General features: G+C 52.1%; 1 protein-coding gene across 4 annotated transcripts in view; it reads right to left on the bottom strand.

Annotated features, from left to right (window-relative positions):
- LOC119965284 (rho GTPase-activating protein 26-like) overlaps positions 1-13,796 on the bottom strand; it is a 243,658-nt gene that overhangs the window by 29,418 nt on the left and 200,444 nt on the right. For 3 of the 4 annotated variants that reach the window (XM_038795809.1, XM_038795807.1, XM_038795810.1), the window contains exon 21: positions 6,171-6,218. The exons of the other annotated variant lie outside the window; for it this stretch is intronic. In XM_038795809.1, coding sequence (XP_038651737.1) covers positions 6,171-6,218 — 48 coding nt within the window. The remainder of the gene's footprint in view (positions 1-6,170; positions 6,219-13,796) is intronic. 4 annotated transcript variants of the gene reach the window in all.

Here is a 13,796-nt window from a genome sequence, read left to right as displayed (position 1 = left end):
GTTGAGGGTGGTTCAACAAAGTAGTCACAGACCCAGCACTCTGGCCCCCGTGGAGAGATGCAATGGTCTTATTACAACCTGACCCCCAAACTGTGCCAGTATCTGAACGGACTGCTGATACCTGCCGTATTGTAATGATCTACCTATGCCCCCTCCCCCAACAGGACAAGACCTCTCACAACACCCGTGAGCGGAACAAGACTGGAGGGGGTTCGCCCATCCTGCACCCCCTCACCACGTTTGAGCAGAGGGCACTGGATCTTGTTGGGGGATCTGCCACCCGGGAGATCGCGCAATGCGAGGTTGGCGGAGCTGCAACAAGTGAGACAAGCCTGCATGACAAACACCCCCCCTCCCCCATCCTCTGTCCCTTCACACACCCTGCCCACTTGGACACCTCCCCCATCCTCTGTCCCTTCACACACCCTGCCCACTTGGACACCTCCCCCATCCTCTGTCCCTTCACACACCCTGCCCACTTGGACACCTCCCCCATCCTCTGTCCCTTCACACACCCTGCCCACTGGAAAACCTCCCCCATCCTCTGTCCCGTCACACCCTGCCCACTGGGACCGTCCAGTGCCCGGCCGAGCGTCTCTAAATAACCCGTTTCATTCTCTTCCCTAGGACGTGATGCCGAACGACCAGGGCCGTCTGCCTCCAGGTGGACACAGGCATCTGCCCCCACCTCACCCAGGGCCGCACGACAGAGGGTGCCCGATCAGCGGGGAGTCCCATCCTCCCCAACCAAATCTGTGGAGCAGGACACCCAGAGGGCGGAAAGAGAGCAAAAGAGAGAAATGGTCCGCGAACGCCCTGCGACCTCTCAGCGGCCCAATGACATAGAACATAGAACATAGAACAGTACAGCACAGAACAGGCCCTTCGGCCCTCGATGCTGTGCCGAGCCATGATCACCCCACTCAAACCCACGTATCCACCCTATACCCGTAACCCAACAACCCCCCCCCCCCCCCTCCTTAACCTTACTTTTTTTTAGGACACTACGGGCAATTTAGCATGGCCAATCCACCTAACCCGCACATCTTTGGACTGTGGGAGGAAACCGGAGCACCCGGAGGAAACCCACGCACACACGGGGAGGACGTGCAGACTCCGCACAGACAGTGACCCAGCCGGGAATCGAACCTGGGACCCTGGAGCTGTGAAGCATTTATGCTAACCACCATGCTACCGTAGAGGAGGCGTCCACCCAAGACGACCTCGAGCTTGCGGCACAGCTATCTCCCACACCATCCACCATCCCAGAGACACTCTCCCCGGTTGGGCTATTTAGTGATGAGGCTCCTGGGTCACAGTCTGGGTCGCACATCACAGCTGAGCAGGTACAGCAGGTGGAGGTCGGAGCAGCCGAGGGCCTGGACTGGCGGAGGCCAGACCAGGCCCAGCATCCAGCTGGCTCCCAGACGTTTTCCGAGTTCCTGGAGTTTCTCAACCCACTCGCACAGCCGATGCATCAAGAAACTCAGGGACACAATGACGGGATGAGGGCTGTCTTCCAGACTCTGCAGACGCTGTTAGAGGAGTCGAACCGCGTCCACGAGCAGGGAGTGGTGCCGCTCATGGCAGCAACCCAGGCCGACACCGCACGGGTGGCATCCGCGGTGGAGGCAATGGGTCAGGTTATGCAAGGCGTTGGGCTTAATGTGCACGCGTCATCCTCGGCCCTGGACAGGGTTGCCCTCTCACAGGCAGCAATGCACCAGAGCCAACATGACATTGCCGGCGCGCTGCGGGCCTTGGCCGAGTCTGAGCAGGTCATGGCCCAGTCACAGCATGCCATGGCACAGTCACAGCAGTCGATGGCACAGTCCCAGCAGTCAGTCGCGGAGAACATCAACTGCCTGACACATGTGCTGGATGGTGTCGTGCACTCACAGGTTGAGATCGCACAGTCCCTGGCGGGAATGTCTAACTCCCTGGACTCCGTCTCTGCAAACCTTCGGATCCTGGTGGATACCGTTGCAGGCCTCCAGGACTGCGACGGGGCACCTCCCTGCTCGCACCTCAGTCCCAAAGTGAGGCCCGGGGGCCACCGGGCTCCCCGAGGGAGGAGGAGGTTTCGGGGCCCATCCCATTAACTCCATCACGGGACATCCCGGAATTCTCGGCCTCCCCCCGTCCCATCCCTGGTGCATCAGGTGGTCAGCAGGCAGAGCAGGGTGGCACAACGTCACCCGAGAAGCCCGCAGAGCAACCTGGCCCATCAAGGCTGGGTCGCCCCAGGAAACGCTTGGCCAAGGAGAAACGAGTCGAAGGGGGCGATTTGCAGCAGTCCTCCTCCACTCCTGCTGTATCATCTGGGGAACCACTTAGACGTAGTGGTGGGGCCCGTAAGGCAACAAAGAGAGACACTGAGTAAGTTGGCACGGGTGAAGGGCACAGTTTAGTTGTAGGGGCTAGGGCACCTGTAAATTATTGTTAACATTAAACGCACTGTTCCACCTTACTTGTAATACCGTGCGATTGTTCCAAAGCCACAGGAATCGCGATGGTGACTGAGTGTCGCTGGGGTTGACGAGCGGTGAAACTTCGGTGCCGGGTGTGCAGTCCCTGCCCCTCCTCCCACCCCCTCCCACAGCTAGCCCACATGGGCACGTGATGGAGTATCCGTGACAAACTCAGCGGCCACCAAGGTGGATGGTTCAGCTATTGCCATGGGTCAGACTCTCTCTAACGATTCTGAGCTCACAGCTCATCGCAGTGCGGGCTGTCATCATTCACATGGCACTGATCACACCCGCTGACACAGCCATCAATTTTGTGCCATACCGTCTGGACCCAGTGATAAGGGTGAGGTCGAAGCGGAGCAGTGTACACTGAGTGGGGGCGGGGTGAGGGGGGGGGTTGTGGTGGTGGCAGTTGTGTGTTGACCCTCTGCACCACTAGCGATGCAGGTGGTGATTTGGTGTTCAGCTGGGACGTCGCATGCGACGCGTGAACCGTGCTGCCACCAGGGTGTCGCGTGCCCGCCGGGTCCGTCGTGCCGCCTCCTGGACATCACCAGCACCTTCTGCGTGCTGTGCCCGCCACTCCGCCAGCCTCCTCCTCCTCCCTCTCCTCCTCCTCCTCTGTGCTGGCACCACTGCCACTGGCTTCTCCCTCCGCCTCCTGCAGCAGATCATCTCCCCTCTGCATCGCGATGTTGTGCAGCGCACAGCAGACCACAACAATGCGAGCGACCCTGTCGGGCTGGTACTGCAGGGCCCCTCCGGAGCGGTCCAGGCACCTGAATCTCATCTTCAGGAGGCCAAGGCAGCGCTCCACCACACCCCTGGTTGCTGCATGGGCCTCGTTGTATCGTGTTTCCGCATTGGTCTGAGGCCTCCGTACAGGCGTCATCAGCCAAGACCTATGGATAATCCCTGTCGCCTAGCAACCAGCCCCTCAGCTGGGGGGGGGGGGGGGAGAACTTCCCTCAAACATCGTAGGGATGTACGACCGCGCCAGTATGTACACTCCCTGAGAGTCATGCACACTCCCTGGGAACCTTGCACAGACGTTCATGAACATCATGTGGGGGTCGCATACCACCTGGATTTTCATGGAGTATGTCCCCCTCCTGTTTGTGAACACCTCCCTGTCCCCTGCAGGCGGGGGCATGGGGACATGAACACAATCGAACACCATCGGTATCCCGGCCACGCTGGCAAATCCACGAGCTTGTGAGTCTTGAGTTGCTCGGTCCTCGGGAAAGGTGATGTAGCGGTCCGCGATGGCATATAGGGCGTCGGTCACATCCCCGATGCACCTGTGGACCGATGACTGGGAGATCCCAGAGAGGTCCCCGCTCGGAGACTGGAAGGAGCCGGTCGCATAGAAGTTAAGAGCGACCGTCACCTTGACGGCAACCGGGATCGTGTGTCCTCCCCCCATTCCACGTGGGCTGAGGTGCGCCACGAGGTGACAGATATGTATCACCGTCCGCCTACTCAGCCGGAGGCTCCTCCTGCAGGTGATGTCCGTCGTTGTCAGGAAAGAGATCCGGACACGGTACACCCTCGGCCTTGGTCGTCGCCTCTGTTGCCGTGGCTGCACCCTCACTCTCTCCTCCTCCCCCTCCTCCTCCTACCCCCCATGCTGCTCGACGACTGGCAACTCCTCGGCCCTTCCCTCTGCTGCTGCAGCTGACCCTGCATCCACTGCGGATTGTGGCTGTGGATGCAGCTCCATCTCCAAATGCAGTGCAGCGGCGCCAACCACTGCGCAGAACATAGCCGTTCTGTTCGCAGACATTGTGCTAACCTACAAAAGGGTGGTGGGGGGCAGAGAAACGGGACATGTTAGACGGAGGTTAGTCGACACCTTGGCATCCGCCTGCCACGGGACCCGGTGTCCTGGTCGTGCTGCTGACACGCGGGCAGCCTAACCCCTGGTCACATTCTGCATCCAACGGGCAGTTAACTACGTCCTCTTCACCGGTGCGTCAGTGGCCTGTGGCCGTAAGCCACAGGGCAACCAGCAGCCGTGTCCTCGTGACCGGCACGCCATGGCATGGTGGCAGACATTTTGTAACCGGGGTTGGACGAGTCACTCGCTCACTCTCTCCCTACCCCCCTCCCACTCCACCCCCTCCATCTCCCCCACTCCCCCCTCCGTCTCCCCCACTCCCCCCTCCGTCTCCCCCACTCCCCCCTCCGTCTCCCCCACTCCCCCCTCCGTCTCCCCCACTCCCCCCTCCGTCTCCCCCCCGCCTCCCCCACTCCCCCCTCTGTCTCCCCCCCTCCGTCTCCCCCCCGTCTCCCCCCGTCTCCCCCACTCCGTCTCCCCCACCCCCCCCCCTCCGTCTCCCCCACCGTCTCCCCCACTCCCCCCTCCGTCTCCCCCACTCCCCCCTCCGTCTCCCCCACTCCCCCCTCCGTCTCCCCCCTCAGTCTCCCCCACTCCCCCCTCAGTCTCCCACACTCCCCCCTGCTCTGGACCCCCTCCCGTTCTCGGGGATGCCTTCCCCGTTGTGGCCAGACTCCAGCAGTGTGCTGAGCGGTGCGCTCATCTCCTCGAAGCTCTCGTCAGCTAACACGACTGGTTGACGAACTTCAAAAGCAGGTGTGTTGGCCGGAGTGAAAACATGGTGTGAGGACGTCGGGACTTCGGCCCATCCGGGCCGGAGAATAGCGGGGGCCAATAAGTTGGGCTTCTGGTAGTGTCGGGGGGTCTCTTGAGGCCTTTGCCAGGAATGCTGACGTGTAGTTTGTGCGGGGTTCGGAGAATAGCGGGAGGGCGTCGGACCGGCGTCGCGTGAAAATATGCGCGGCCCGCTATTCTCCGAACCGGCGTGAGTGCGGAGAATTGCGCCCTTTGTCTTTTACGATCCACTGAATTGCCTTGGCGCATTTTATAATGTTAAATGTTAAAAGCACTATGTAAATACAAGTGATTTATGCTGTTGTCAGAGTGCCACACTTGAGATTGGAGCTCATGTTGAAGAGTACAATTCTACAAAGTATTGTACGCTGACATTTCCAAATTCGGTATTTTGTAATCACTGAGGTGAGAAGTCAACAGACTGACCACTTCCGATAATGACAAAGGGTAAAAACAAAATAAAACAGGAACACTCATACATGCTGAGCTGTGGCAGCAGAAAAATGACTTTGTACTGATTACAAATGGAATAGTCAGCAGCCTTAGTGACTATTAACCATCTAAAACTTGTCGCAATTATATTTGCAGATTGTAGTCAGGGTGAAATGAATAAACCATGTCAAAGCTGACTTGTAGCATTTCCTACTTTTTTTGCAGTTAGGACTCTTTTATAGTTTTTCTTGGAATGGCAATTCGTACAATATAGGTGTAAGATGCATTGAAAAAATTAACAAACATCTAGTGTAAAGCTATTTAGGTAAACATTAGTTTAATTGGATCGCAACAATACAGATCATACAATATACTTATGCCAATGGTTGAAATAGCTGCAGCATACAGTGAATTTGTTCTCCCATTTTTCCAATATAAATCACTCTGAAACAAGCAAACTGCAAGATTAGTGCTGCGTAATTTCATTAAAAGAAACAACTATAAATCAATAAACGGATTTTCACTCCCCCTCCCCCCTCACCAAAGGGATGCAATTCATATTTTATGAATAACGTCTCTGTTATTTGCAACACCATGCAAGGAACCTGCACTATGCATTATTCTCCTTTCACCTTTTACGGAATCTAGCTGATAAAGTTGCATAACTTGACCACATAGCTCTGGAATGAATCAACAAATATAAATTTTATATATTAGCACAGTTTAATACAAGCAGATCAATGTTATAGTCCATCGTTAACATTTGGCTCTTGTCAGATCATGTGACTACACCAGATGTTTAGTTCTGCTGGCAGAGATATTCCAGGTTTTCCAAAATGGTCTAATGGATGCTGCTGGCTGAAGTTTACCTGAAGCACAGGATGCCAAAAAGACCCCTTAAAATACGCTTTTTAAATATGTCATGTGAGAGTACCTTTAAGAAGTGGGTGTTTATAAATGGATGTGTATATAAATATCTGTAGTGAGAGTACCTTTAAGAAATAGGTGTTTATTACTGCAATGATGTCAGAGAGTGGGTGGAGCTGGGCTGTCTGTCAGCTTTTTAGTTTCGTTCTAAGCTGTTTGCTGTAAGGTGTGTTTTAGCTTCGTTTTCAGAGCTGGATAGCTGCAGTCACAACCAGAAGGGGTATTAGTCTCTCTCTCTGTAATCTAAAACTGTAAATCGATCCTTTGGTGATTTAAAACCAATAACTGCTCTCAGTGGTGACTTTAATCTGATGTGCTTCTGTTTAAAGATTTTGTTTAAGTCTTATGGATGTTAAAAGGTCAGCTTAAGGATTACTTAGTGTTGTATTCTTTGGGGGTTGTATTAGAATGAATGGTTGCTAAGATGTTCACTACGTTTTTAAAATGTTAACTTGAGTTCATAGAATAAACATTGTTTTGCTTTAAAAAATACTTTTCCATTTCTGCTGTACCACACTTTTTAAAAATAAACTTAGAGTACCCAATTAATTTTTTCCAATTAAGGGGCAATTTAGCGTGGCCAATCCACCTAATCTGCACATCCTTGGGTAGTGGGGGCGAAACCCATGCAAGCATGGGGAGAATGTGCAAACTCCACACGGACAGTGACCCAGAGCTGGGATCGAACCTGGGACCTTGGCGCTGTGAGGCAACAGGGCTAACCCACTGCGCCACTGTGCTTCAATGCTGTATCACACTTGTAGAGTGGGCCGTGTGCTCCCCATACCACAATGTCACGGGCGCAGATGGACAATGCTATGGCGCTGCAGTGCTTGGTCCAGTCACAAAGGGTCAAGGCTGAGGGCATAGAGAGCATTGGCTGGGCACTGACTGACTTTGGCCAGTCACAGTGAGGCATGTCACAAGCACAGAGGGACATGACAGAGGCAGTCTTAGTGTGCCATGGCTGAGGGAAATAAGACTATGGTGAAGATGAGGGCGGGCCTTCAGGACTGGCAGTGCAGGTGACGTTGGTGCCTCCGGAGCTCACTCCGTCTCAGATCTGGCCAAAGGAGTACCAGGGGCCAACAAGCACCCCGAAGGAGAAAGGAGAAAGGAGTGATACGGCCCATGCTGACGGCTCCCGCAGGGGAGCTGCTGGAACTTCTCAGCGCTTTGGAACCCCCTCCCACCTGACACTGGCGCATCGCATGGGCAGCAGGCAGAACAGGGGAACACCGTCACCTTTGACACCCTAACATCGGCCAAGCTCATCCAGGCCCAAGCACTCCAGAGGACGGCCGCCAAGGGCATCACAGGACAAAGTGTGAGGCAAGCAGCAGGCCGCCCCTGCACATCTGACATGCTGCCTGGGGAAAACATAGAAGGAGCAGTAGGCCACAGAAGATAGATGACACTTAAGTAGTAGATAGTTAAGGCAAAGGGCACACCTATTATACATAGGGCGGAATTCTCCGCAAAGGCCGACGCCGTCGTGAAACCTGGAGAGGTTCACAACGGCGTCGGAAGCCTCTCCCGGCCTATTCTCCCCTACCCGGGGGGATAGGCGGGCCGTACCGGGAAACTCGGCGGCTGGGCCTTGTCCCTGGCTTCAAGGCCCGGCGCGCCAAGAATGACGCCGTGGTGGAGCCTAATGCGCGGTTGCCGTCTTTCCCCTCAGCCGCCCCGCAAGATGTGGCGGCTTGATCTTGCGGGGCGGCGGAGGGGAAAGAGTGCGTCCCCTTGAGATGCTGGCCCGACGATCGGTGGGCACCGATCACGGGCCAGTCCCCTCCCGAGCACGGTCGTGGTGCTCGATCCCCGATCTGCCCCCCTTCGGCCCCACACTTACCTGGCGCGCCATGTTCACGATGGCAGCGACCAGGTGTGGTTGCCGCCGTCGTGAACAGGTCGGGAACGGCAGGCCGCTCGGCCCATCCGGGTCGGAGAATCGCGTTTCTCCGAGCGGCGTGTCGGAAAACCGGACACACCATTTTGAGGGGGGTGGGGGGTGGGAGAATAGCGGGAGGTGCGGGAGCGGACCTCCCGCTATTCTCCCACCCATCGTGGTTGCGGAGAATCCGGCCATAATCTCCATTAAACACTTTTGGACCACCAGCCTGAACTGCCTCCCTCTGATGGGTTTAAGGATGGGCTGGGGCTGGGTTTTATGCATCTGCTGGATGGGAGCGGGGAAGGGGTGGTGGACATTGGGGCGGGACAGAATATCCATGAAACATGCTCAACCCCCATGGTGACACCCTCATCGAGAAGTGGCAGTGCATGGGGGCAGCAGTGTGAGCCCACCTTGTATGACAGCATCCCCAGTAAGTGAACCCTAACCATTCACCATCTCCAGCAAACCTCCCTCTCCAAGATATATGGGCCATGAGTGGGATTTGTCAGCATACATGCAGGGATCACCCAGATGGACAGTGGATTGTAATCCTAAAGACAGAAATCAGAATTTGTCAGACAATGAGGAGCAGCAGAGCACATCTCACAGCGAGTTGTCATCATCCTCCGTCCCGTGGAAGGCTGGGTGAAAGTTGGAGTGAAGAGCTGAGGGAGAGGGAAGGGGTAGAAATACTGAACGAGAGGGAATAGGTGGAAGGACTGAGGTTAGAGTGAAGGAGTGAGAGGTTCAGGGTAAGGGGGAATTCTGTGTGGAGGGGGGATGAAAGAGGTGGGACAGGGTGGCGGAGCTGCCGGTGGGCAGACCTCCTAGTTGGTAAATTCAGTGGTGATGAATGTGCGGCGGCCCTGGAGCATACGTTGGGTGGTCTACCATGCTGGTTAAGGCGCCATGCCCAGATCCTCCTGGACACCATCCTCGTCCTCCCTAGTCATATAAGGCCTGTTGTTCTTCCTCCTCCTCCTGCATGTCACCCCACTGCTGTGCAATGTTGCGCAGGACTCAGTAGGCCATCACGATGCTCGAGAGGGCTATATTGGAGCACCCCATCAGAGGCATGAGAAGCCATCTTGAGCAAGTTGATGCCCTGCTCGCTGACACTCCTGGTTGCTGCGTGAGCATTGTTATAACTGTTCTCCACCTCGGTATGGGTCCTCCACACAGATGGCATTAGCCATGACCTCAGTGGGTAAGCTATGTCGCCCACTAACCAAGCCCTCACTTGAGGGAGTGCCTCGAAGGTGCTGGGAACCGACGAATGCACCAGGATGTATGCTGCCAATCTAAGGCACTTTAAATATATAGCACTGTGAAATTGAAATGTTACAACACCCTGGGATAGTGCATGGTCAATTCCAGCTCCACTTGAGTCACAACATAGTTAACTATTAATTCTTAGAAAACACTCAAAGTCTTTGGTCAATGGCTGCCCAATAACTACATTCACCAAGTTTGTAAATTTAAACATAATTAATATTTATGAATGACCATAACTATAATAAAATAGGCAAAACTGTTATCTATTATCTAATTTCTAACCCCTCTCTTTAACTCATGCCACTCTCTACACATACACAAGATAGACAAACACAGAGGAGAAAGAGTGGTGAAAAGAAAAATAATACGAGGTGTAAAGGATAAAAGTCTTTGGGCACGATCCATCAGCCGTGTTGCACTCTCGCTGGAGCGTGGTGTGGTGGGTGGATTCTGGGACAGGTGGGGGGTGGGAGTGCATGGCAGATACTTATGGGCCTCTGGCAGGTTGGGGGTGATGGGTTGGGATCCTGGAAAGGGAGGCCTGAAGAGGGGTGATTCCTAAGGACCCCTTAGCGGGGTGTCCTCACTTGGGTGGGTGTGGGGTAGTGCCCATGTGTGTGGGGGTGACATTGCCCATGGGTGCGGAGTGTGGGGGACCCACAAGCTCACTTAGACATTGGGGCACCCTTTCAAAATGGCGACCCAATCTCTTGAGTTCAGCTCCCAGTGCTGAAAGGAATGTGTGAGCTAAACTGGTGAGAAATTCCCCAGGGTCCAAAAAAGTGACTAAGTGTCATTGGATAACGGTAGGGAACTTGGTGGCAGAGCCAGTGGGAAACTCTTGTGAAAAACATGCCACAAATGAACTTGGAAATTTTTCTATTATATTCCGCCATTTGTTTCAGATGTTTCAGTTTGATTATTTTGTGTCTGGGCCTTCAGTTGGGTCTGATCTTTGCTTTCAGTCTGTAATGGTTTTCACTGTAGATTCATCAGGATCTCAAGACATTTTGCCGATTCAGAAACAGTGGGCAAGAAACCTTTTTGGGGAAAGAGAGCAACTCACAGCTTCTTCTTTCAGCATTCAGGAGAGTTTGGTTTACTTCCTGGGTCCTCTGAAAACCTCCCACCTGACTGAAGCCAATCACTGTCTGTTGCCGAGCAGAATACAGTCTTTGGTCACCAACAACCAATCGAACCGAATTCGCCGATCTCTCAGGAGCGGGAAAGTCTGAGTACTTCTGTTAAAAATCTAAATCTTCATTGCTAGTACTAGTTTGCAACTTTTGATTTCCTCGCTTCCTCAACTCAACTGAAAAGTGTTTGTCCATTAAGTATCCATGGATCAAAAATGATAACGACAAAGTAAAAGAAATGGGTAATAAGGGAATGAACAGGAAGGGAATGCGAAGCAGATGTTAGGAAAAGAAAGATCTTTCTGGCTTTATTCTTCACTGAACTAATTGGTCTGCTCATCAGCTGTCAGGCAGAGCATTTCCAAGTGAGAAGTTTAAACAGTTCAGACCAGAATGAAGATCTTGAACAGAGATCACCGTGATGAGTGATCTTCTGGTTGCCCAGAGCTAAAAGGCACAGTCCAGACATAGGACCCCCATCCCGGGGGAGGGTCTCAGGGTCAACCACTTACCCACAGCCTGACGCAGCCTGAACCTTGGGGAACCCTCCTTCTGCAGCCTGTCAGTGGCAGAGGGGCACTGAGCAATGGGCTGATCTCCATAATCACACTCAGGACCCATCATGCCAGGCTAGGGAGTCACTGCTAGGGTTTCAGTGCTATGGTGCCAGCAGCCAGTGCACTGTCGGCAATGTCAGGGTGCAGGGACTGAAGGGAGAGGTGGCTGAAAGGGCAATGGTTGAAGGAGGTGGGGGTCGGGTCACCTTCTTGCATGTGTGGTGTGGGGCGGGGTGACCCATTATTCCTGTGGTGGGGAGATGATGCCCCTGCTTGATAAGGGATTGGGGTGCTCCCCTCGTCAGCGAGGTTTCAGAATTGTGTTGTGGGGGATAGGCCGGGCCTGTTACTGCACGCTGGAATCAGGGCACCCGTTCAAATCTGAGCAAATACCCATTAACCTTGGCTTCCTGCCTACAACCAAGTTTCCATTTTGCTACATTTTCTATTACACCACTTGCATATTTTTCTATAATAATCTATGAAATATTCGTTCATCCTATTAATCCATCACTTTTTCAAATAAGAATAATGAATGTGTTGAATACAACTTGCATTTGCCAAATATATGCTCTTGATTACTGCTCATGTTTTAAGATCACTCATCCAATCTCAAATTATGGATGCTAATAATTTACCCACACTGACATCAGAGTGTCTGGTCTACTGTTTCAGATTCACCTTTTTCCACCTATTTTAAGTATAACATTGGCAACCGGCAGTTCCCCAGCAGAATTCACACATAGGAGGATTGAAAAATGCTATGAGGGCTCAACTGATTATCCTTGCTAATTGTTTCCAGAAATTAATTTCTCCATGCCCTTCTCCAATACACCAATATTCTTACTTCTACTATCACTTGCAGATGCAAAAATTAAAAGTGTACCAGTCAAACCTTCATCCGCTTACAAAATACTGTGGATGCTGGAAATACTCAGCAGGTCAGGCAGCAATTGTGGAGAAAGGAACAGAGTAGAAGTTTCAGGTCGATGACCTTTGTCATAACTGGTCTAAGGTCATTGTCCATAAATGGTAAATCCGTTTCACTCTCCACAAATACTGCCTGACCTCCTGAGAATTTCCAGAATTTTCTGTTATTTCAGAATTTGGTCAATGGTGCATTCCTCAGCATCTTTTTATTACTAATGTGCCTATTAGTCCAATTTCTTTCTACATTACATGCTAGTCTTTTTCTGATGCTCCTCCTCATCATAGGAGATACTCCCTTTCTTTAATATTATGAAGTCTAGTTTCATCTTGGCTCGCATTTAAGTTTAGTTTAGTTCTAATCAGGGGCGGCATGGTGATGCAGTGGTTAACACTTGCTGTCTCATGGCACCGAGGACCCGAGTTCGATCCTGGCCCCGGATCACTGTCTGTGCGGACCGGTCTGCACATTCTTTCCCTGTCTGTGTGGGTCTCACCCTCACAACCCAAAAAGATGTGCAGGGTAGGTGAATTGGCCACGTTAAATTGTCTCTTAATTAGAAAAATAGAATTGGGTACTCTAAATTTATTTTTTTTAAGTTTAGGTTTAATCAATTTATTTACGCAATGCTATCCTTCGAGAAATATCACTTATTCAAGGCACCTTAAATTTGAAGATTTTCTACTGCTGATCAATCAGTCTGGTAACATTTCTATCCAGATAATTAACCTCTCCTCCGAACACGGAGTCTTATTCCAGTCGAGTATTTTAAAAAATTCTTCCTTTCTTTTATATTTTTATAAAGTACTGCGTTGTGGTAATACAAAAACAGAAAATACTGGACAATCTCAGCAGGTCTGACAGCATCTGTGGAGAGAAAAGGATACTAACGTTTTGAGTCTGGATGACTCTTGTCAAAGCTGCTGTGGTGTGGGCTGAATTTTATGGGACTGGGGGTTAATGCTCGTCCCCGGCGTTAGGAAAATTGGTCATGAGCCAACCGGCTTTAAAAAGATGACCCTCTGCGCACAAGGCACCCAAAGGAGCCTGCCCATACCATTCCTTCTCCTTTTCATCTGAGATGGTGAGGTATCAGACTAGTCCCTTTCATTCACTTCCACCAGCCACATGTATTATTGTGATGGGGTGGAATCAGACCCCTAACTAGCCTCTAACCGGTCAGTTACGGCCTCATTAAGTCCAAAGGCTGCTGGGTTGGCAGATGCCTTAAGTGTAATATCATGGACAGCATGGGGTTGGGCGGGAAGGCAGTGGGCTCTGCACCTACCTTATTTTTCTTGCTCCCCCAACTGAGCAGGGAGACTGTAAAATTCCCCCCACTGACTGGGAAACAGTCTTGAATATTGAATTCTAAAATGTGTTCACCACTCTATTATTTTTAAGCTAATCTATATTGGAATTGTTAAAATCACACAAAAATATTGCTGTTCTTCTCCCATATGTCTGAACTGGACAAATCTCCCCTCTATTGGTTTGTATTTCAGGCCAAAAATTGTGACATCTCTCAGTCAGGTTTT

The sequence above is a fragment of the Scyliorhinus canicula genome, chromosome 4 (genome assembly GCF_902713615.1).
Source record: "Scyliorhinus canicula chromosome 4, sScyCan1.1, whole genome shotgun sequence".
NCBI lineage: Eukaryota > Metazoa > Chordata > Chondrichthyes > Carcharhiniformes > Scyliorhinidae > Scyliorhinus > Scyliorhinus canicula.
Note: the sequence above shows the minus strand (reverse complement) of the source record. Positions and strands in the feature narration are given on the sequence as shown.